Source organism: Sparus aurata, chromosome 1, assembly GCF_900880675.1.
Source record: "Sparus aurata chromosome 1, fSpaAur1.1, whole genome shotgun sequence".
Classification (NCBI taxonomy): domain Eukaryota; kingdom Metazoa; phylum Chordata; class Actinopteri; order Spariformes; family Sparidae; genus Sparus; species Sparus aurata.
Genome location: NC_044187.1, coordinates 27,582,491 through 27,606,508, shown reverse-complemented (window position 1 = coordinate 27,606,508; position 24,018 = coordinate 27,582,491). Strand labels below are relative to the sequence as shown.

The following is a 24,018-nucleotide window of genomic DNA, read 5'->3' as shown; positions in this document are numbered from 1 at the left end:
AACCAGTATGAAGAAGCAACAGTTATGTGCCATGCTGCTGAGTGAAGGTAATAAGAACAGACATGAGTATGCAGATCTATGTTGCAATATTTTGTATCCTGTTAAATGACTGCATGTCTGATCCATGAGTTCTTTTTAATATTATCTTTTGTTCTTTCTTTTTTTTTTTAATACAATAGCTGTTCCTTGGTAAAGATGGGATTTCGCGTATTTAGCTATTCAAAGAAGAATGAAGGTGAAGGTGAATCACTGTGACGGAGAAATGGGCTGTGTTGCCTCCATCAACCAGCGTCACCGTGACACACATGTGATGCATGTGTTCCTCAGCGGAATTACAACTCGCAGGAATTGGAAGCCTCTGCCTCCACCCCATAGAGATGTTATGGACAGAGACAGAGAGAGAGAGAGAGAGAGAGAGAGAGAGAGAGAGAGAGAGAGAGAGAGATCGTATTCCTCACTGGGTGTTTCGCAACCAGTCTGGAGTTTTTCCGCTCCACCGTGGTGCATTTCTTCAAGGTGACGGGTGCCCCGCTACGAGTCGGGGCGAGCCCTGCAGACGATGTGATGACATTAAAAATGCGTAAAAAAAGACAATTTCCTCTGACAGCCAAGCAGCGCGTGCCGCGGGCAGCGTGTTAAAAACTGTGACAACTTGTGGATTCACTGTCAGTCCCTGCAGCTCTGCACATGAGTAGTTCAAGGGCGCACCCAACTTTCTGATGCCCACAACTTTCACACTTTTCACCCGCAGCCAGTCGTCATGTTGGACAAATTCGGGCCGCAGAGCGCCGGCGTGGCCATCTCCAGCGCCGACCTCCAGCTCAAACTGACGGACAGCAAGACAGCAGGGATGGGGATGGAGCACGGAAGCGGGAAGAAACTCATAGAGATAACTGGACCGGCTTTATCCAAAAGAAAACTCCTGGTCGGCTTAGACCTCCTCTGCCTCTTCCTCGGTAAATACACAGAAACACTCTTCACGTGTCTTATTTCACTTGTTAGCGCTGTTGATCTATAAAAAGATCCTGTGAAATTTCACTGATTACAACAAACTGTATGTGAATGTTTATGGTGAAGTCGGTGTCAAAGAGGGGCAGATCCAACCCAGTACAGAAAATATAGTAAACACTGACGTGCTGAGGAGCTTTTTAAAACATGAACACTGATTTAATTTTACACATTATGTATTTTTTTTACTGATATTTCTGTATGCACTTGAAACCATTAATATGAATGATCGATTAGTGGATTCGGAGAAATCAATGAAGCATTCAGGTCATTTTTCAAACGAACATACCAAAAAACTTTCTGGTTCCAGTGTCCCAGATGTGAGTATTTAGAGCTGTACGGTCTCTTGCGTGATAATAAATATAGATATTTAGTTCTAAAAAACTTTAAAAAGCAATCAGACACAGTTTCATGATTGTGATTTTTACTACCTGCTTACATTTTGTGGAGCAAATAATTAAAGTTGCAGTATGTAGTTTTCGGGACAACATTAATCAGAAGAGAAAGATCTTCATTGACTGAAAACACTAAACACATTGTGTTAATTATCATGGTTGAATAAACTGAATAAACAAACTCATGTTAAAAGACAACACAATTTAATTCCACACTGTATTACTTTGTTTATGTGTGGCGGACCCTGTCATCTTTCTAGCTTCAAACTGAGAACAGCTTGTTTATTCAGTTATGGAAAAGATAAATACTTCGGAGTTTGTATTATTACCTCATTAATATTGTAAATATTAAAACCCTGAGTTTGAATTCTTACCCCAAAACTACACAGTACCCCTTTAAACAAAAATGTGATTAAAGACTCAGCAACCAAAGCAGTCATTAGTGGCACATTTATTTCATACGTTTATTTTTTTTTTTAGCTTTGAGGACTACAGGTGAATCACTTCACATCAGCCCTGCTGAGCTCTGTTCCGCTTTGTTCCCATCTCATTTTTATTTAGTCAACAAAGACAGTGTAGTTGCTGCGTTCAGGCGTGTGGCTGTGCAGGATAAGAGCAGCAAATCGACAACAGCTTCATAGGAAAAAATAAAACAGAAGTAAAGTTCTCTCTCCAGCGAAATGTCTCTCACTGGCTCTTTTTTTTTTTTTTTTTCTTCCCTCTCGTGCGCGCTCCCGAGCGATCCGTGCCAGCTGGCTTGTGCATTGCCCAGGGAATTCTACAGTTTCCATGACAACCTCCAGTTCTCAGGGTAGAGCCGGGCCGCGGGGAATTGTATTTGGTATAAATAAATAAATGCACGATCCACTGCGTGTGTGCGTGCGTACATGTGTGAATGCATGCATGCGTGTGCGCTTGTGTGCGCATGACTGTAACTGTTGACCATCCCTCACATGGTCCCTATATGTGGCCCCTTATGTAATGTTGGCTAATTGGAAAAAGCTGGAAGGAGAGGTAGTCTGTATTAACAACAGATTGGACATGTGCAGGGAGGGAGGGAGCCATGCTACAAGTCTCTCTCTCTCTCTCTCTCTCTCTCTCTCTCTCTCATGCCTGTACTCACACATAAGAGAGAGAGAGAGAGAGAGAGAGAGAGAGAGAGAGAGAGAGAGAGAGAGAGAGAGAGAGGTAAGGATACCCAGAGACAAACAGAGACAGTGTGAGGCTGGTTCTGGCTCTGGTCTGCTGGGCATTTGCTCTTTGTTTTGTAGGGAAGAGTTGAACTGAAGTCACAAACAACCCTCCTTTCTCTCCTCATCAACAGAAACACACACACACACACACACACACACACACACAAACGTACACATGCGCAGTACAAACTGGGTCTATGTTGAGCTCGGCCTGCTTGACTCTTCTATTTCCTGACCCTCACATTCCTAATGGTTGTTGAACTCGTCGGGTTCTCCAGAGAAAAGTTCAGGGTTCCCACCCTTGTTTTCCTGTGAAACTGTTCCTCATTTGACCTTTTCTCCTTTCCCCAGTCTCCGCTGACATACTCCATATCTCAGTTTCTAATATCCTCGACCCTCTACTATCTCTGTCGAAGTTATTACTCTCATCTGCGATTAAGGAGACACTCTATGCCTGAGAGTCAAGGGCTGGTGCTTAGGTTTGAACATCGATGCTCTTCGGAGAACTGACTAAATTGTGTCCATATCTTTAAGATTATTCTTAAAGCTAGTTCTTACACAACTCTTAGAGTCCGCCATGTTGCAACGCCATGTTTCTACAGAAGTCGAGAACAGACATAAGCTCGAGAGTGAGCCTTTCATCAGCCACTATTTTTTACACCATGTAGTTAAATTGTTTCATATTTGACGGTTTTCAGTGTCTTTATCGCTAATATTTCGGACTTCTCTGTGCATCTGATCCCAAGTCTGGACAGGGTGTCTAATTTTGAAAATTGGCCGGATGTACTCTGCCTTTTAGTTGTCTGACTTTCTGTCCGGCTCGATCTGCTCTGCGAAGCTTATTGCAGCTGCTGTCGATGGTATTCTCCACGGAGCAGAGTGGACAGCCGCATCTAAGACGCTGCTGAAATAATCTGTGGCGCAGCTTGTAGGATCCACAAGCATTGTCTAGAAAACCCATGACTGGCTCCAGCAGTCATGAACAAAATGCAGACTTACCCTGTGGAGTATGAGGCTGAGGTGAGGTGAGGGGTATTCAGTTGGTTGCGGTCTGAAATCTCACAGCTAGATGCCACTAAATCCTACAAACTGGACATTCCGTTTGAAATAGACTACAGCCGAGTGGGCAGCTCTGTAATTTGACATTTCGGTGCTTTGAGCTGAATGATTACACTGCTCCTAGTGACTCCTTTGTCACCAAATCAATGTTGCTAATTAGTGATGGGACTGGCATTAGTTTAGAAAAAAATATAAATCAAAATTCTAAATCAAAATCTCGATCATAATACCAACACATTTGCGACTGATGCTACAAACACTGATAAACGTGTGTGTTTGCGTCATCGTTTCCTACAATCTCTTCTTTCTGCCCATCCAGACGAAAACCGCGTTTCTGATTATCTCCACCCTGGATGGGGTTTTTCAAAAGAACTGTTTTCAGTGACTTGAAATGTTGTTTATGTGTGTACGAAAGGTACAAAAAAAAATATAGACAAAGCTTTGTTTTTAAGAAATGCCCATGTACATATGGACAGGGCCTCAGTGAAAACACAATTTGTCAACCTTATGGAGGCGTTTGATGAGAAGTAAGGGAGTCGCCAAAGTCAGAAGGAAGTTTCATGACATTGCAGCTGATAGCTGTTGAGCCATGGCAAAAAAAGCACTGTGTAGAAAATTTATCTGGTTTTGGTGTAGAGTCACAGGGTTTAAGGTGGCTCAAAGAATGATGACCAGCCCTCCTAAACATGTATAAATGGCTGACACTGACTGTCAGGTACTCAGAGCTTTCAACATTGATGTTTCAGGTTTGTGATTCCTCTAGTTCTGATCCTCTTTTCTCCTCTCACGCGTCATGTCCAGTTTTCTAATCACAAAGACGAATCTATACTCCCACTGGGGATTGTTTTTGATATCAAATATCCCCTCTCCTCCTCCTGTGCAGCCTCCATTCCTTTCTTTGCATGTGAGCTGAAGGCAGTGAGTCCTTACAGAAGGGGCTTCATGTGCGGGGACCCCAGCATCACCTATCCTTATCTGCACCAGGAGGCCATATCAGATGAACTGCTCATCGCTGGTGGCATCATCATCACCGGCCTCACTGTGAGTACTCAATGAGTACTCAATGTCCTTATCATCTCTGTCTTAGAAGTCGGTCCATTGTTCAGTTTATACCATGTGGAGTCACGTGACGTGTCCGACTATCTCCAGATCGCCCTCGGGGAGTGTTACCGGGTACGTTTCAGAGGCGTCAGCTCCAAGGCCTTTGTCAGGAACCTGTACGTGTCTTGTCTGTACAAGGAGCTGGGCTGCTTCCTGTTCGGCTGCTGCGTCGGCCAATCGCTGACCAACATGGCCAAGCTGAGCGTCGGGCGTCTGCGACCGCACTTCCTGAATGTGTGCGGTGTCACCTACGCATCGCTCAACTGCACACCTGGCACCTACGTCGCGACAGTGAACTGCCGCCAGCCTGACCACAGGTTGGAGGAGGAGGCCAGGTGCGTGTGTGTGTTTATGCATTACGTGTCATGTGTATGGCTTTTGTTCTGTTAATACTAAATACTTCCCAATTTTTTTTAGGAAGTCATTCTACTCTGGCCACGCTTCCTTCGCGATGTACACAATGCTGTATTTAGCAGTGAGTATTTTCTGTCTATCTAGCCATCGCATTCTCGTTCACTCATCTTACCTCTCTCTCTCTCACACACACACACACACACACACACTCAAACATTGGCAAACAGAATTTACTGTCTCTCCAATTTCCAATTACCACATCTCCACAAAATGCAGCAAGTGCGTGAATGAAATGGGGAGCCATCATGAGTCCAGTTAGCAGCAGAAAAGCGAGAGAATGAAAGAGGAGAGGGAGAAAGAGAAGGGCTGAAAGGAGAAATGGGACAAACAGAGACAGCTTTGTTCTGCTGTGGGAGGAGTGTGACCTCGCCTCACCGCCTCACTGCTCTCCTCCATTGTGTGTGTACGAGTGTGTTTGTGTGCCGGCATTTATACGTGTTTATGGCAGCTTGTGTGCGTCCATGCCAGGGCCCGCATACGTACAAGCAGCATATTAATTCCGAGTGCCATCTTGTCTATGTGCTCTTATCTGACCACTTCTCCAACTTTTTATTACAATGCTGCTGCATTATATTTAGCGTGAGTAAAAAGGGCAGATTTAAAGCGCCAACAAGAGTGTTTGTCTTTGTTTTCACCACATCATGCGATCTTTGTCCATTAAGTGCGCTGAGCACCTTGCCGTATCTGATGCGCTGTGTCTCATGAACCTGGAGGATATTCTCTGTCTGTATTCACGTTTTAATTTCCAGATAAAAGTCTGTGTTTAAATAATTACCAAACCTGCTGCAGTGAATGAGTGACAGCGCTTCTGTTTAAAAGAGACTCAAGATCCACCATGTGATGATAAAAGGGGCTGTATGTAGTTTTTGAGCAGAAATGTATTATTTACAATACTAATGAGGTACATTTACATGATAAATTTTTTTCCATACTAGAATAGACAAGCTGTTCTAAGAGGAAAATAAGGACCCTTGAAAACTGTTTGAAGGTGGAGAGGTGGCAGGGTCCGCCACATATAAACAAAGTTAAACAGTATGAAACCGTGTTGTCCTTTAAGGTCAGTTTGTTTGTTCAGTCATTTTGTTCTCTTTGTTTAGGCATTAAAAAAAATATCGTCAATAACGATCTTTTTTTTTTTTTTTAAATAGTGTAAAAGGAACAGTTCACCTAAAAAAGCGAATTAAGTCATCATCTACTTAAACCTCTTGTGGATGGAAAGCTGGATGAAGTTGTGCCATCTATCAAACATTTCTGGAGCTTCACATCAGAACAGCATTGCAGCATTCTTAGAACAGCGGAAGTACACAAGGACTTGTTTCAAAATGGAGAAATACGCAACCAAAACAAAACACAAAATAGCTCCATGCAAGTCTCCAGGAACCCAGGGATGGTAAAATTGTTTGAAAAGACATTATTTACACCCTTTCAAAGTCGAAACCTTCACTGTAGTTGCTAAGCTAAGAGTGTTAGCAAGTCAACAAGTCAAGTTTATGGACTTCAAAACTTCCTCCGACTTTCCATTTGCATGTAGGTGTACATACCTGTTTCTTTATGGAGTTCGGACAGAGAAAGTAAGTAATATAGTATGGTGAAATCTAAATTAGGATCTCAGCTATTCTTTGAGGGAGTCTATGTTAAATTCTACCAGTCTGAGGATTGTTTCCCTTCACGTTGAATAAAGTGAACTGCAATCTCAGTCGTTTTTTATAATAGCAGGTGATGCTCACGTGGTTCTTTGCACTGATTAACAACATGTTCATTTCCGTCACGTAGTTTTACCTGCAGGCGAGGTTGACGTGGCATGGGGCTCGGCTGTTGAGGCCGGCACTGCAGTTCTTCCTGGTTCTGCTGGCCGTCTACACGGGCCTGACCCGCATCTCAGACTACAGGCACCACCCATCCGACGTGCTGACAGGCTACATACAAGGAGCCCTCACTGCCTACTGGGTGGTGAGTTTACATCGCCTGCTTGTTTTTTTTGTGCGTCCACACCTCATTGCTGTTGAAATTTTACAATTGAACGTGTGTGTGTGTGCTTTTTTTCCCAGGCCTTCCACATCTCGTCCATGTTTAAAAGCTCGAGTTCGGATCTGTCTCCGACCGAGACCCTGGAGAGCCCCTTGTCACCCCACCACACTGTCTGCTAAACCTCACCCTCACCAACCCCTGCCTGTAGCCTGGTTTTGGGTAGACAGAAGATTTGAAGAATGTGAGACCATTTCCTGTGAAGTCGAACCACATACCTCAGAATTCAGACAGAGTGTGAGAGAGAACGAGAGAAAGAGAGAGAGGGAGAGCGGAGCTTGTGAGACCCTGTATGTGGCTCAAAGAAGAAAACATATTAACAGAGAGATATTAAGAGGGAGGGTCCTGAAAACGAACCCGACGGCCTGGCTGGCTGCTGATCAGCCTCAGCACCGGAGCCGCTGTCCTTGTGACTGACCTTCGCTTCGCTTGCGTATTCTTACCTGTGAGATGAGACGACTGAATCCTGAACGCAACCACTACCACACTACACATCACCTGTAAATATATACAGCTTTTGTACAACGTGAACGATCCTGTTAAAGCATACGGAAGCATATTGCATTCACTTGAATAATTTTTTTTTTGGTTAGTTTTTCTGAGTAATTATTTCAGTTTTTCTGAGTAATTTATTTTTTGGTGGGTTTTTCGGAATAATTTTTTTTCTTCTGTTTTTCAGAGTAATTTATTTTTATGGTTGGTTTTTCAGAGTAATTTTTTTCTGATTTTCTGAATAATTCTTTTTCTGAGTTTAGAGAGCATTTGAAACAATAGCCATATTCATTCCTTTATTGAGAGCTCGATGGAAACAATCATGACCGACTTGTTTAGTTTAATCAAGATTTACTTTGAGCTGGGTTTAAGACACTGGGAGATAGTCCTGTCTTTAAGTCATATCGATGGTATTACCATTAGTTTGTGGACTCTACGCAGGCACCTAAGGACTTTGAGGTTGTTCAGAAGGAAAGCCCATTCAGATCTGCTAGACATAGCAATGTTTGCATGAATGTGCGGGCAGGAGTCACTATAGGCCCATGGGCGTCACTTGCAGGATAGAGGTTCTCGCGGGAGTTCAAAGATGATTCAGAAAAAAAATTACTCAGAAAAACAGAAAAAAGGGAAAATAATTAGTCAGAAAAACAGGGAAAAAAAATTGTCAGAAAAACCGAAAAAAAATTATTCAAAAAAACAAAGCAAAAAATAAATTACTCAGAAAAACCAGAGTTTTTTTTTTTTTTTCAAGTGAATGCAATACGCTTCCGTAAAAGCACTTGTTGATTTCCATGTGAGTATTATTAATTACCACTTTGTGATGATTTGGTAAGTAGGATGTAATATATGTTATGCAAGTATGTAATATATCTTGTAGCTCTTTTGTCTTTGTTTTTTACATAAACCCAGTGAATGTAATGGTGTTGGAAGGAAAGCACAAATAGCGAGAGAGCAGATCATTTTTCCTAATGTGTTGTAGCATTTAGATGTAGTAGGATGAGTCCGTCCTTCTATGTGCAAGTGTGTTGTGTACGTAGTTAATTAACAAGAGAATGACTATGACAATGTTTACACAATAGATGTAATCCTTGAAGGATCAGCCACTAATAGTTTTTTTTCATAATGCTAATCTATGTTTCTAGACTACTTACCAGTCCAAGAGCACACAGATGATTAAAGAAAATGTGACTTTTTAAAAAAAACTTATTGTCTCTTTCTTGTAAAAATATCAACACTTCATACACATTTTAAGAAGAGAACAATTTTTTTATGTTTATTGGGCATTTTTGAACTTCATGTTCCAAAATGTTTTTTTTTTTTTAAACTTGCATTTAAGAGGCTCACTAAAACAAATTGCAGCAATTTTAATTTATTAATCACTTTTATATTGGCTCTATATGACCAGATTGTAACATGATGTGAAAAAAGAGACCTTCCCCATCCCTCCCTAATATGATAATAATAATAATAATAATGTAAACTCAGAAATATTTATTTTCTTCCATAACTGAATAAACAAGCTGTTCTCAGAGGAAAAATAAGGTTCCAGAACACTGTTTGAAGCTAGGGTGGTAAAACAGTATGAAACTGTGTTGTCCTTTAACCAGTCATGAGTTTATTTAGTTTGTTTAGGCATTCAATGAAGATCTTTCTTTTCTGATTATAATTTCTTTCCAAAAACTATGCAGTGCACCTTTAATGCTGTCTTCTACTTTAAGTTATAGTAAACTTAAGGTATTGCGAGTATTTACAGGTTTGTCCACAAAATGTACTTAATTAGAGGTAAAAGTACTTATTATGAAGCTGAATGGCTTCTGTCAGAGTTATATAACTATAACCAATATATTTGAGCATTAGCAATGATGCATAGACATGTAAGAATCATGTCAGTGTTGTAGCTGATTAAATCATGATTGATGATTAGTGTGTAAAACCGTAATCTGTATATAACTATCAACTTCAGTTGCTGGTAAAAAGTACAATATTTCCCGTACAAGAACAATGTTGGAAATGGAAGAACTCAGCGAAACTACACGTGCGTAATTGTGTAAATGTACTTAGTTAAATTCAACCAATATTTTTGGATCTTTTTATTTGACTTTGAGTTTTTTCTCTTCAGTATACACCTCATCAGTCTCTCCACTTCCTCTGCATATATCTTCCTCCCTCTCCCGAAAACCCTCTCACTGCCCCTACATCCACACAGAGAGAAAGACGGGAACATTTATTTCACATGTTTACTTGAACTTCAATAGCAATACAAGACAGAATCGGAACACTCGAGGTCGATATGTACAAGGATCTCAGGGGGGTTGCAGAAAAGTTCTGAGGTTTCATATGATCTCTGGCTCTGGAGTCAAGAGTTCTGTCGCTATGAGTTCCATCACCAACAGTTAGTGGCAGGTGGAGGAGGGCGGAGGGGCGGAGGTTTGGTCTTGATGTGAAAATGGGATTGGTCAAGAGTTCAAAATCAGTCAGAGGGAATGTGTGTAAGAGGCCCCCCAGTTGATACTGATAAAATGCTTCACTGTGATACATTAATTATACAAGAATGATGTATATACAGGCACACACTCACACATACACACACACACGCACGCATCCTGGCATACACGCATGCTCATCAAGCTACACACACACTCGCACCCAGACTCGCTCACACACACACACACACACACTTCAGCACTTTCCTCCTACAGTATGTAGCCTTGTAAAGCCACTATAAAGTCATGCACATGTTCTTTGAAAGGATTTTTTGGCAACACACAAGTGCTTCTTTGACACACTGTTTGCTTGCTACAGGGAGGGAAAAACACCCAGCCGATGAACCAATAGAAACTTATGGACGATGGGCAAATAAGGATAAGCACCGATGAGATGGGAAGACACATCAGGGTTTCAGGGGAAGAGAGAGAAGGTGGGAGAGGGAGAGGAGGAGGAAGAGTTATAAATGGATCACAGTCATAGAAAAGTAACAAAACATGAAAAGGGGGAAGTCTCGTGGTGATCGGGAGATAGAAGCAGGAAGGAGCCGTCACTGTCATCATCGTTGCCTTCACCATCCATTGTCACTATCCTCGACAGTGTCATCGTCATCATCATCATCATCATCATCATCATCATCATCATCATCATCATCACCATTACCATCAGTTTGATCATCCTATTTGTTGTTAACACCATCTTCTTCCTCCTGCCTGGTTTCTATGCCCCGATCACCACCGCCCTAGTCACAGGCTCGTCACCCGCTGCATCTGTCCGTCCTCTCCCTCAGAGGCGGGCTCTGCTGTGTACACTGCCTCTCCATTGGATGCCAGCGGTGGCGGCTGATAGAAGGTCTGCAGGTGATTGGGCCGAGGACCCAGCGGGGGTCGCCCCAGGCTGTAGGGAAGTTCCAGAGCGGGTCGTTGGGGCTGGCCGGTGGGGCTGACCTCTTCTGGACCTTCAGGGCTGCTGTCAGGGTACGAGAGGGTCGGAGGGGAGGTGCGGGTGTAGAAGCGAGGAGGGGAGCTGCTTCGGCTGTACACCTGGGGGGAGTGGCGGGAGTAGAGATTGTTTGGAGGCGAGTTGGTGTCTCGAGGAGCGAATATATTCGTCGGGGGAGAGCTCCGGGGGAAGATGCTGAGTGGCGGCGAGTGGCGGTCTCCGGGGTAGAGCGGGGAGGGGTTTGAATCTCGGGCATAGATAGGTGAGGAGTCAGGGTCGAGGTCAAGGTCAGGGGTCAAAGGCAGAGCAAAGCTGTCAGAATCCTCACGTTCGGCGCGGTAACGAAGAGATCCTCTTTTCCTCGCATCAAGACCTCCATCTTTGCTGTCAAAGAGGAAAGGCTCCTCCCTGTCTACATCCATCCCTCCTCTCCACACATCCAGCACTCTGTCCTTCTGTTTGTCGTTCTCTCGGTCGATCCCTGCCCTCCATCCATCTCTGTCCTTTAAAAACAAGGATTCGTCCTTCTCTCTCTCCAGCCCGCTTCTCCACCCTTCAATCGCAAAATCTTTCTTCTGCGTTATAAAAGTCTCTTCCTGCTCTGTGTCTGCGCCTCCCCGCCACACCTCCATCCGTCCTCCTCTCTTCTCCAGCAGATGAGTGTCCTCCCTCCCTCTCTCTATTCCACCCCTCCATTCGTCAATCTCTCCATCTCTCTTCTGAGAGGTAAAAGACTCGTCCCTCACTCTCTCGGTTCCTCCCCTCCACTCGTCTATCACCCCCTCTCTTTTCAAGAGAAACGTCTCGTCCTTCTCTCTGTCCTGGCCGCCCCTCCATGTCTCTACGCCTGCCTCCCTCTGTTTCATCAGCAGCGGCTCCTCCAGGGCCTTGTACAGGGGCTCTGACTCCTGTGGGGGAGGGGGAGGAGGAGGCGGGAGGGGCCTGTCTCGGTACCGATCCCTTTCTCGCTCCCTGTCCCTCTCTCTGTCTCTGTCCGTCCCTCCGCTCGACTCCACTGTGTTACGGTGGCGGGACAGAGTGCCAGGGGTGCGGCTGAGGGTGGAGTAGGGCCTTGCCTGAACATCAGGAGGACGCGCTTGCTGCCTGTCTTGGAGCCCACGGCGACCCAGAGTGCCTTGCATCACCCTGTCCCCGTCTTTAAGGAGCTCACGGGACTCAGACTCTCCAGAAACACGCGTGTGTGACCAGCCATCTTGTAAGCGCGGCGTCGTGGCCTGGTCCTGTCCACGTGCTGCGGAATGTGTCTCAGCGTCTTGCGTGTGATGTCTTGTATGCGGCCAGCCCTCTTGTGCGTTTGGGCGTGTGTTCGGCTGCATGGTGGCAGCCCAGCCCTCTTGGGTTGGCTGTGCGTGTCGGGTTAAAGTGGCAGTGTGGGTGAGAGCTGCCCTGTCGTGGTGGTGAGGCCTCGCCAGGCTTCCGTAGCGTTCAGGAGGAACTGGCATGGGGACTGAGGGCCTCAGGTTGCTCTGCACCAGCTCAGAGATGATCATCTTCTCCAGCGCTGCAGCATCAGACAGGTTACGACGCATACCAGCACCGCCGCCCAGATCCGTGGCCCCGTGGGGGGTGAGGAGTGCCGGGGAGATGTCATCCCCTCCCATCCCAACTCCTCCCTCCCTCAGAAGGTCGGTGCTGCCCACCACTCCAGCTCTGGAGCCCGGTGTGGTTCCAAGACCGTGCAGGGTGAAGGTGTTGGGGGTGTAGCCTCCATTGAGACACACACTGTCCAGTCCACAGGACTCCTGGCTCTGGGACACACCACCCTCTGTTGGAAGGAACAGGAAGATACCAATTATCAAAGAGGGATAAAAGATTTACACAAAGAGATTTCCATGAGTGAATATATGAATGAATGAGCAGAGTTCAGGATACATGTGCGTACTTAGGGCGTGGCTTTACTAAAGTTATTTAGATGTTTACAAATTTCTTTGATGAAAAGTATGATTTTGTTGAAGGAGATGTCATGTATGTTATGTCTTCATGGTCTATGAATAATAACTTTGTGCAAATGTTGCACAGATAGTCTACGAACTGAAGGGCAGTGTAAGAGGAAGTGGCGCTCAATGATTTGAGAGAGCACAATAAAGGAGCTCATACTCTGCTTGTTTCTGAAGGTTCCTACTGGTCCACGTTAAGACAGAGAGACAGAGAAGGAGAGTGTCAAAAAACATTTAAAAGACAACGATTCAAGGTTAAAAACTTAAACACAGAACACGACACTGGTATTAAGGTAACAAAAAATACTAATTTTAAGAGCTCTAAATCATAAATATTCATTCTGAACATAGACATAACATAACAAACTGTACTGAGCAGAAGTCTTAGGCCACAAAGGAGAAATTCAGGCAGTAGAGCCCGAACAAAATCAACCACCTGATATTATTGGCCAAGATGATCTCATCACAGGTATACAGGTATATAGTTTGAAGCCTTGAATGGTTCCTGCCTGTATCTGTGATTGGCCAACTCCTTGTGAGGCTGATTGCTGCTTGGAATTTTCTTGCAGGACCTCACTAATGGTTTCAAAATCTTAACTTGTAACCAGAGGTGACCGGGCCCTGCGGATGTGGAAGGTTGCTGGCAGTTGGTGGTTTCTTTGGTGATGTGCTGCCCCGTATTTGACAGGTGGCCAATTCGTACATATTGCACCTTTGAAGGTCCCATATTATACCCATTATCAATCTCAGTGTGTCTATTAGAAAATGTTTACATGCTTTAATGTTCAAAAAATAATGTATTTTCTCATACTGTCCATTCTGTGCTGGGGGCGTTGACAATATAGCTGTGACATCACAACCTTACAGAAGTCTTAACGGATTGTTTGAAGGTGCAGCTTGTGAATATGGGCTGTGTGCATGTCTCCATGGAGTGAGCATTTTGACACCGTCACAGTATTTATATAGCACCTAAAGTAAAATATCGCCTTCTACAATATCAGACCTTTAAGTCACCAACCTTTCCTTCTGAATAGTTACTACATATGTAAGTTACTTTACAAAGACAGTTTTCAATGTGGCATAAGGGTTTTGCAAAGTACTGTGACGACACATGAATAAAGGACAATAGAAGAAACAAACAAAGTGAGAGAGTCAGATAGCTGTGTAGAAACACAGATGCATCAAGGGAAAGTTGTAGTAAAATATACCTGTGGAGGTGAAGGGTTGATTGTATCCCTGGGCCAGCATTGTGTCATAAGGAGAGGCTCCAGCATGAGTCTGCAAAACTGGATTAGTGAGGAAATGGTTCCCCAAAGCAGCTGAAGATGGAGAGCGAGAGGACGAAAAATAAAGGTAGCATCCTTGTGAACAGTGAAAGGCTGAGCTTTAAAAGAGAAGAAAAGGCAGTAATCCTTACCTCTGTTAAGAGTCGGGGTGTTGTTCACGTCCGCAGCTATGAAAGACGATTCAGTCTGTCTGCGAACAGTGTCATTCCACATCCTCCTGATACGACTCTGGAACAGGATTATCCCACATGAGGTCAGGACGGACTCAGACACACAGAGAGAAAGAAACACAGAGGTACAGTGTATCATAATGCACCTGTCTGTTAGCTGTAGCTCGCCGACTCTGGCTGCTGGTGTAACGGCTGTTGGAGCGCAGGGCAGCACCCTTCACCGAGTCCGGAGAGCTTGAAGAAGAAGTGACGCAGCACTGCGAGAGACGCAGGCATCTGCCGTAGTCCTTCTGACCCTGCAGGCAACGTGCAAACATAACTGTTTAGTCACAAACGATGACGTTACACGCGGATTCTTGCATGATGACACATGAACACAGAGACACACCTTCCTGGCAAGGGTGCAGTGCAGTATGGTGATGAGGAGGGCCTGGGCCGTGTTGAGGGAGGAGAAGAGGTAAGCCAGGAGGAGAGACGGAGCGGAGAGGAACATCAGGCCCGAGGACCAGGTGACGCTCTGCAGGAAGAGCAGCGTCAGGGAGCCCACCGCCCACGCTCTGTAGACAGCAGGACACGAAATAAAACACGCTTTACTTTCATTCTGAAGAGCAATTTGAGCAAGTGTTCACTCACCTGTAACCTGTCAGAATGCTTTTCTCATTAGATTCCCTGCCTTTAAAGGGGCACTATGTAGTTTTTGGGTAGAACTTTGATTCAAAAGAGAGAGATCTTCATTGACTGAACAAACTAAATAAACCAACTCTCTTTGCTTTCATGACTGAATAAACAGACTGACCTCAAAGGACAACACATTTCATACGGTTTTACTTTGTTTATATGTGGCGGACTCTGCCATCTTTCTAGCTTCAAACAGTGTTCTGGGACCTTATTTTCCTCTTAGGGCAGCTTGTTTATTCAGTTACGGAAACCTAAATAAGTCTGACTTAGTATTATTATCTCATTAATATTGTAAATGTTCAAATTCTGAGTTTGAATTTCCTCTCCAAAACTACATAGTGCTCCTTTAAATAGCACTGATGAGCTGAAACAAGGCCAAAAAAGAAACTCTCGGGTGCGTGCAACATATTTCAAGCCAAGGACTTGCACACATGCCACTGTCGTCAAGCTCCCCTGAGGTTAAACGACACTGAAAAACTACAACTAATTAGGCATTCTGACAAATTTCCCTGGCTTTACAAACACACACCCAAACTCTCTTTGTCCTTAGTTGAGTACACTTTTGGCCCCTCAATTTTAGCATTGCTCAGTTTTGACCTTTACTCACTCAGACTATAAAGCCTGCTACAGTGCGCTTTATTCTGGTCTTCTAAAAGCTGTGAATGCTAGAACTGAAACTATTCAGAATGCTGCTCATTAACAAACTGCTGGCGCTTTACTAAGACAAAAGAAATACCAAATTACATCTGTTTGATCCATTTTACGCCGGCTCCCTGTCTCAGCTAGGACAAGTCTTAAATATTTTGATTAACTAATATCTCTAAATAGAGATGAGGTTTTTCATACATAACAGACTGCCTCCAGCTCAGGAGACATTCATTTTCAAACTCATTTTTGAAGATTCCTTTCATTTTTTGGTCTAATCAGATTTTGGGGCAATGCACTGAACAAAAACCCAGAGAGCTATTAACATAATATCTGATATTACAAATGAGCATGCAACCAGTTTTTGTTTTTTTTAACCAACACAGGCCCTTTTTCAGTTCAGAAATTCAACTTTCTTTTCCTTTTCTTATGCAAAAGCTACTGAGAATAGAGCTCCACACAATGATTAAAACCACAACACATCAGCATGACACACTGTACATACCTCAGGCTGTCATGGCGACTGGAGTCGGGCTTCAAAGCAGCAGTGCTGTGCATCTTATGTAAGGTCATCACCAAGATAACCAGGTTCAACTGAGGCCCAAAAAAAGAACGCATGGCAAACCCTGTTTAATCCTCATAACGACTCAACATGATGATGACTTGCATGAAAATATATGAAAGCATATCAAATTATCTGTATCTACATGAGAGTATTCTATCTCACCGTAATGACGACAGCAACTGGCCCAAGGAAACTCGAAATGAAGTAATTATCTGTTCGCAGCCAGCACCTACACACACACACACACACACACACAAAGAGACACACAAGCAATTGACAAATACATTTAAGAACCCCTAAAAATAACAAAGTCATTCTGAGCTGAAACAAGAAGTGAGCAGAACAGGGAACATACGCAGCTTTTGAGCCATAGCCTCTGAAGTCTATGGCTGCGGACACGGCCACCACCAGCCCAGGGATAGAGTAGCCACACAGGTAGAAATACTTCCTCCTGGAGTTACGTCCTTCAAACACCTCACGCTGCAGCAGGTACAGCTCCACCGCCTCCAGGCACAACCAGCAAAACACTGAGAGCAGTGAGAAGTGCAGCAGGCCAGCAATGATGGAGCACACAACCTGGACATTTGGACAGAGCAGGAGGGATTATGTCCCAGATCCGGAATATCGTCCTCTTCCATTCTGAATGGGTTCAATCAAAGCACTCACTGTGTATTGAGTCTTGTTGGCACCGACGAGGAAGAGCAGTTCAGTGATGAGCAGGTTGGCCCACAGGTTGCAGTGGATGGTGCTGTGGTCTGTGTGCCAGGGCGCCCCCTGGCAGCACAGGGTGGTAAGGCAGGTGGCCAGACACACCAGTGCTACAGAGATTCCGACCCAGGAAACCACATAGACGAGAAGCTCCTCGACACCGGCCCCGAACTGATGAGGAGGAGCAGGAGAGAGCAGAGACAATTTTTTTTGAATACATCAGATCATAAAGGGTGTATGAATGCAGAGCATATGTGAATAATCGCATGTCTTTGCCTCTGGTTGCGTAACCCTGCGTGTTACATAACATCCATTCAGATGAATAAAATCACACCTAACAAAGAGAACATCTTGCAGAGAAACACTGAATTCAGTTTGATGGCAGGACAAAATACCCTGCAGCATTCATCACTCTACCTCCCTCTCTGCCTCTCTCTCTCCCTCGTGCAGCTACAACCCACAATTATCACCCCCTCTGAGCTTGATTTTTAAACAACATTTTGGAGAGCTCCATGGTGGTGGAGTCCAACCGTGCTACAGCAAATGAGTGCACAAGGGTGGAGCCGGGGCGCCACTGGTGGTGGAAGATAGAGCTGGATTAATGAGATTCGTGTTTGGCACCTGATCATCTCCAGAAAAACTTTGGCAGCAGTAATGTTTAGCACATGCGATGGCTATTGGCTCAACATTTGTAACAAATTAAACACTCTGACAAATCAAAAGTGGTTCAGATAAAGCTACATTTTCCTTCGCAGCATTTCCCTCCAATGTCAAACTCAGGGTGGGGAGCTTGAATGCTGGATAATGTGATGCTGCTGTGTTCCAGGTTACGCATCGCATAAACGTAGGTTTTACGACAAACTGTTTCCCAACTGAGCAGCAACTGAAAAGATGATGTACAGTGGAAATTTGGAGGCACGTTCGGCCATATTTCAATGTAAAACAACATATTTGAGAACTCGCTAGCTGATGTTAGCATTCAACAACTTCCTAGCTGACATTACGGTTTGCTTACATCTTGTGTATATCACTACCAGGTTCAGACAAATGTCTTGAGGTGTGTGTTGATATTCCTGAGTTAATTTATGCCTTTCCCTAATCGTATCACTTCAAAACAGTATCATTAGCTAGGATGTGGTTGAATGCTACCCTAAGCTGCTGCTTAATGGGAGCTAATTGTTTATCAAACCTGTTGTTTTACCTTGAAATTTGGTCCAGTGTCCATCTAGGTGAAACAAAAATCTTCTTTACAGTTGCTGATCAATCAGGAAGCAGAGAAATGATAACAGCTTCTCAGATTCCACTCTCGAACACAGCAGTACAACATTTGAGCTCCACACACTAAGTGTGATGTCAAAGGAAAATGGTTGCCGTGTGAATATGGTCTATTGTGTTTCTATTCTATTGGAGACAAGTTTCAGGCAAATCAAGAAAAAAAGTCACATTTTAGCCCTAAATCTGCTTTCCATCTGCTGCCAATGTGAACTTAACACCGTCACGTGCTGTTTTTGTGGTGTGTGTTACTCACAGCCGGTTGCTGATACGTCATGAGCACAGCATAGCTGGACAGGTGGTTGCAGGCGCATGTTGTGTGTGTGTTGTTGGTGTGTAGCAGGCGGCAGCCCTGTGTGGACCACCTGCCGCTCCCAGAAACCCCTGATGCGTTCCAGAAAGAGCAGTTGGGGCCAAAGTGGTTCTCCAGCTGCGGACGCAAACACATATTAGTGCCTATCAAAGATACTCAGGAACCAGATTCTGCGCGGTCTAAACATTCAATTTGAGGTCAAATCAGACCTGCAGGTGTCTTAGAGTGAAGATAACCGGCTCGGAAAGGTAAACTCTGTTGGATCCTCTGTGCACAGACGCAGAGATGACATGGGAGTTCACCACCAGGCTCCTACGCCTGGCATCGGACCCCTGGCCCAGCCCCAGACCGAGCCGCAGAGTGGAGTTCTGGGTGGTGAGGAAGGAGCCCAGGTTCTTATAGAGAGTGAGGACCAGCTTTACCTGGCCTGCAGAGGAAAGAGAGAGAGACAACATAGCTTTATTTTTACAGTTTTTTCTTTACTCCTCTTCCAGAAAGCTGGAATTTCATCTTATAGTTTATAATGTTCCGATTTTTAATATGTGAAGTACAAATTGTTGATTTGTTTTGGTGTGTGACACAGACCATTGTTGCTGTACTGCTGCAGGGCCAGTGCTGATATCTGTAAGATGCTGTCGCTGTCGTAGGAGTGAGGGAACCTCAGGTCCTGTATGTCTGCCTCTGTGTTGAGCACATATACCTCCAGATCTGTGCACACACAGGAACACAAAATCTCAACTGAACTGGTAATTTTCACAATGTTTAGAGCATAAGTGATGAGAAAGAGAACGCCCACGTACCGACATTTGGCGCCCTGTCACTAAAACGACCTTCATAGAGATTGTTAGCCAATAGAAATGCCCCTTTTTCTACTGCGTCTAACAGTAGGGATGCTGAGCGGGACTGGTCTGCACTGCTCATATCCGCCCAGGACACAAGAGCCTCAGGGCCCAACAGGTTATCAACTGTCTGAACGACCGCCTGATGGACAGAAAGGCAGGGAAAAGGGTTTTATTCCTGCTCCTGATAATGAACAATTTCCCTGTCTGTCTGTCTGTCTGTCTTACCTGAACATAAGCTCTGCATGTGCGCTCCCTCTTCTGCAGCTGAAAACGAAAGAAAAAAATCTATTGTTAAAGCCATCATCACTGACATTTCTGCTCTCATTTCCAGGAAAGGTCAAGCACACATCTGCTCTGACAACAGGAACAATTTACCTTGTTGTAATTGCGTGCCGCTGACTCTTTATTGGCTGGTCTCAAGGCCTGGAGCTGGGAGTCCAGGATGTCCAATAGCTGTTCAATTAGCCTGACGGACATGCTGACATCACCGGCATAGATCCGCCCACGCGTCAGGTTGACCAGCTCCCCGGCGATGTTGGCTGCGTTCTCTCCGCTCTTGATCTGGAGTGAGGCGGGGGTGTTTGTAATGTCAAATATTTTGACATTTAAGAGAGAACTGCTTGCTGACTGGCTTTGGGGCATTTGCACAGTGTGTGTGTGTGTGTGTGTGTGTGTGTGTCTGTGTGTCTGTGTGTGTGTGTGTGTGTGTGTAAATGTGTTTGTGTGAATATGTGACTAACCTTCTGTGCAATTTGGCTGACCCAGGGAGAGGTGCAGTTGGAAAGGTCAGGCCCTCTGGAGCTCCAACCCACTGGAGACTGCATGCACTGATAGGAGGCTATACCTGCAGAGACAGACAGGATGGTGCAGACCGATGGAGAGAGGAAGAACAGTTTGTGTTAAAAGGTCCTGAAGTCGTCCGTCACTTTGTGTTTCTCCTTGCACGTGTTTTTCCATGTGTCTTTTACCCTTGCAGGAAGATCAAAAATAGCCACTACATTTTTTAAGTAGCAGTTAATAACAAAAGCCAACAATCAAGGACAATGTGTCGTTTAGATGAACTGTCACTTCATTGAAGGTGCACTATGCAGGATTTTCCTAAAAACTAAAGAATGCTCTCAGTATTCTGCTGCGTTCAGGAGGTTTCTGGGTGTTAGCCTTCAGGTGGTGGGTGAGTTGCCCCCTGCCAATAACAGTGTGAGGTTGTGACTTCACAAAATGACAATGCTGCTCTCCGTCTATCAAACAGAGCTGCGTGTCTGTTTGACCGAGGGCGGGGCAGAGCTGCTGCTGGAAATGATGATGATAAGAGCGCTGAGACTGAACCTTACATTTCCCTAAAAACAACAACTATAAACTACATGAGGCTAAAAAGCGCTGCACGACTACAGTCAGGTGATAATTCTTCTTGCTCCCAATCGTTCAAAGCTCTTGTGCTAGCGGTATCAAAGTGGGCACTTCCCTGGAAGTGGCTAGCTGCATGGCTGACTAAGTTAACAGTAGCTTCAGTCATGGATGTATGAACACAACAGTCACTCTGGTGATATGCTGCCCTTATTTGATGGGCGTGTGAAGTCAACAGATGGCCAATTCCTACATATTGCATCTTTAGAATATCAAAGTTATTGTGTTTATATACATATAATGAATAACAGGACAAGAGCTAGTCTGTTATACACCAGTTCTGCCAGTTAAGTGTAAATATAGGACACCCGTCTTCAGTTCGAAAACAAGATTTAACATAAGATTATTCCCAGTGTAATTATCATCTGTGCCCAAACCATGTCCAAGCCATTCAACATGATTAGGACGAGGCAAAATGCTCCCCAGGCTGATCTACATAATCAGCATAACAGCTTTTCCTCTGAGGGAGCGCTGGGCTGAAGACAGCTGCACAGCGAGAGGAAGAGTGGACGAACCCAGCTTGTCCCAACACTACTTTCTTCTTCTCTCTCATCTGAAGGCGAGTTCAAAGAGAGGACATTCGACTACATTTCAAAGGGAAACAAGATATAGACACACTCACATGCAAATACCACACACACAACACAACACAAAAACGGGCATGCTGCACACACAAACACACACACACACACACACAAATATATCCAACACCTACCCAGTGACCCTTTGGGGCAGGGCCTCTCCACTGTCTCTCCCTTCAGCGTGGGTGGCCACTGCACCCCTCGTGCCACCCGGCCCTCACATCCGCCCACCTGACCGGGGCTCCCTGGAGCCAAGGGAACACGCAGAGGTGGACGCGGGGTCAGAGGGACCATGGCTGTGATCGGCCGCTGATCAAAGGGTCCTCGGTTGATGACGCCTATTGGGTGAGAGGCCGATGGTCGCACTGGGGTCAGCGCGACGGTGGCCGTGTAGGAGCGTACGGTCGTCATCAGAGAGGAGAGGGGACCTGGAGGTAAGGGAACACTGCTGATTCTCTTGTTTCGTCACATAAGTCCAAATACAGAAGAGCACTTGTTCCACATACCTTTAGTGGGTGGTGGTGGCGTAAACTGTAGCGGGTATCTCAGCACGTAGTAGTTATTCCACACATACAGCTGGTTGTCTCTGGGGTTGTAGTCTATGGAGGAGATGTACTGGTAAGGGTTGGGGAATGGTATTTGAACGGGAAGCTCCTGTCCACGGCTGGTGTCGTAGGCATAAACCACCATGTCGCTGCCAACTCGGCCCTCTGCCTGCCCCTCATCATCCTGGAAGACGGAGCGCACAGCGTAGAGCACGCCGCAGGCCATGAAGGCGTTGCTCGCCCCGCGCTTGTCAAAGCCGGTAGCCCACGTACCCTCGAAGCGCAGGGTGTACGGATTCACCTGGAAGAGAAAAAAAGACGTGAGAGGATGAGATGACTCTAATTAAAACATTCCTTCTTGTGTCTTTTCAATCATTATCTGCTTTCATTCCTTCCACTGCACCTGGCTGACCACGATGCGTCCATTATTGGCTTCAGTAGAGTAGATCACCCAAAGGCCGTTCTCGTCCACCGCCAGATCGATGTCTGACTTTCCTCCCCAGCGGTACGGAGAGGTGTCGTGGTAGTTAGCATTGACCACCACTGCTTCGCCGCTCTTGATGCGTGTCCGCAGGTCGTACTTGACCAGGTTGCGCGTTCGTTCCTTGTTGTAAAACACGGCGCCGTCGTACACCACAAAACCTGTACCGTCCACGCGGCTCGGCAACCTAGGACACAGAATGAAAAAAAAAATATGAACTGCGCATGCAAATTTATCCTATTTATAATATAATGTAATTCATATTATTTATTTTTTTAAAGTATTTTTTTGGCCTTTCATGGCTTTATTGATACTACAGTTGAAGAGGTGACAGGAAACAGGGTGAGAGAGAGGGGGAGTGACACGCGGCAATGGAAACCAGGCCAGGAGTCGAACCCGGGTCCGCTGCAGCGAGGACAAAGCCTCTGTATATGGGACGCCGGCTCTACCAGCTGAGCTAAACGGCGCCCCATAATTCATATTATTAATAGAGAGTTGAAGAGTTGACACATTTTCTCAAGTGACAACAGTTTTGGTGAGGTGAAAGATTTCTGAATGTGGGCTCTTTTTGTTTGCTCATGTCAGCCCACTGGTTTAGTAATACTCGTAAATATTATCTACGGATGTTTTTTCAGATGTTTAAAGTTGAAATCCTTTCGATTTCTGTCCTGGTTGCTGGGCAACACCTTCACTGTTTTAATAGCATGAGTCCAAGAGCTTCATTAGAAATGACCTTAAATTGACAGCCACTCATCTACATGTGAAGTTTCCTGTGAATTCCTCCTGCATGTGCACACTGTTTAAAGCATGATAAACATGCTTTTCGACAAAAAACGTAGTTGTCCGAAGTTAAAACTGTTATAACCTCACACATTCTGTTGACTATTCCAGTGAGGTTTTGAAGTTTTTCCAAAGCCTGCAACTAACAATTATTTTCATTTTATTTCAAGATTACACAGCCCAACGTCACATCTTCAAATTTCTGTTTCTGTTTTCTGTTTTGGACATTACTCACTTATATGTGGTGGTGACTCTGTTCTGTCGGTAGTCGTCCCACGAGGCGTACTCGTACAGCACCTCTGTCCTATATGGCGTCCATGGCATGACGTACAGCCTGTCACCAGCCTGCAGTGGGTCCTTACACCACGCCCCTGACTGATGCTCCGCCTCCAGGAGAGAGGACGCCGGCTGGATGCTGAGCAGCGAGCCGGGACACACGAAAACTGGAAGATGGGAGTTAGGAGGGGTAGACAGCAGGATGTGAGAGAGAAAGGAAGAGAGAGGGAGCAAGAAGAAGAAGAGCAGGGGGGAGAAAAGAGTGGAAAGATAGTGGAGGCAGGTGCGGAGAGAAAATGGATCGATGCATGAAAAATGGATTGAATTAGATGCATTTGATGCAGCAAGAAGAAAAAGGAATGAAGAGAAAAAGAGAGAGGGGTTTAAAACACCTGTGCTGA

General features: G+C 45.0%; 2 protein-coding genes across 4 annotated transcripts in view; one reads left to right on the top strand and one right to left on the bottom strand.

Moving 5' to 3' along the window:
- The first annotated feature begins 379 nt into the window (after positions 1-379).
- On the top strand, positions 380-8,889 carry LOC115592503 (phospholipid phosphatase 3-like). Its single transcript, XM_030435339.1, has 6 exons — positions 380-956; positions 4,539-4,696; positions 4,805-5,091; positions 5,174-5,231; positions 6,944-7,120; positions 7,219-8,889. Exons 1-6 carry the CDS (start codon positions 761-763, stop codon positions 7,315-7,317), a joined length of 975 nt encoding a protein of 324 aa, XP_030291199.1. The 5' UTR covers positions 380-760; the 3' UTR covers positions 7,318-8,889.
- Positions 8,890-9,892: 1,003 nt separating this feature from the next.
- The window catches only part of LOC115581773 (adhesion G protein-coupled receptor L1), a 34,585-nt gene continuing 20,459 nt past the window's right edge, over positions 9,893-24,018 (bottom strand). For 2 of the 3 annotated variants that reach the window (XM_030417150.1, XM_030417159.1), the window contains 21 exons: positions 23,577-23,784; positions 22,484-22,748; positions 22,042-22,381; positions 21,670-21,963; positions 20,291-20,394; positions 19,926-20,111; positions 19,776-19,814; positions 19,509-19,689; positions 19,294-19,416; positions 18,918-19,135; positions 18,652-18,825; positions 17,082-17,294; positions 16,771-16,991; positions 16,578-16,644; positions 16,356-16,444; positions 14,916-15,084; positions 14,674-14,823; positions 14,489-14,585; positions 14,280-14,390; positions 13,232-13,255; positions 9,893-12,899 (listed from right to left, as the gene is read on the bottom strand). In XM_030417150.1, the coding sequence (XP_030273010.1) occupies positions 10,918-12,899; positions 13,232-13,255; positions 14,280-14,390; positions 14,489-14,585; positions 14,674-14,823; positions 14,916-15,084; positions 16,356-16,444; positions 16,578-16,644; positions 16,771-16,991; positions 17,082-17,294; positions 18,652-18,825; positions 18,918-19,135; positions 19,294-19,416; positions 19,509-19,689; positions 19,776-19,814; positions 19,926-20,111; positions 20,291-20,394; positions 21,670-21,963; positions 22,042-22,381; positions 22,484-22,748; positions 23,577-23,784 (5,255 nt within the window). In that variant the 3' untranslated portion in view covers positions 9,893-10,917. The remainder of the gene's footprint in view (positions 12,900-13,231; positions 13,256-14,279; positions 14,391-14,488; positions 14,586-14,673; positions 14,824-14,915; positions 15,085-16,355; positions 16,445-16,577; positions 16,645-16,770; positions 16,992-17,081; positions 17,295-18,651; positions 18,826-18,917; positions 19,136-19,293; positions 19,417-19,508; positions 19,690-19,775; positions 19,815-19,925; positions 20,112-20,290; positions 20,395-21,669; positions 21,964-22,041; positions 22,382-22,483; positions 22,749-23,576; positions 23,785-24,018) is intronic. The other variant, XM_030417169.1, reaches the window with a different exon arrangement.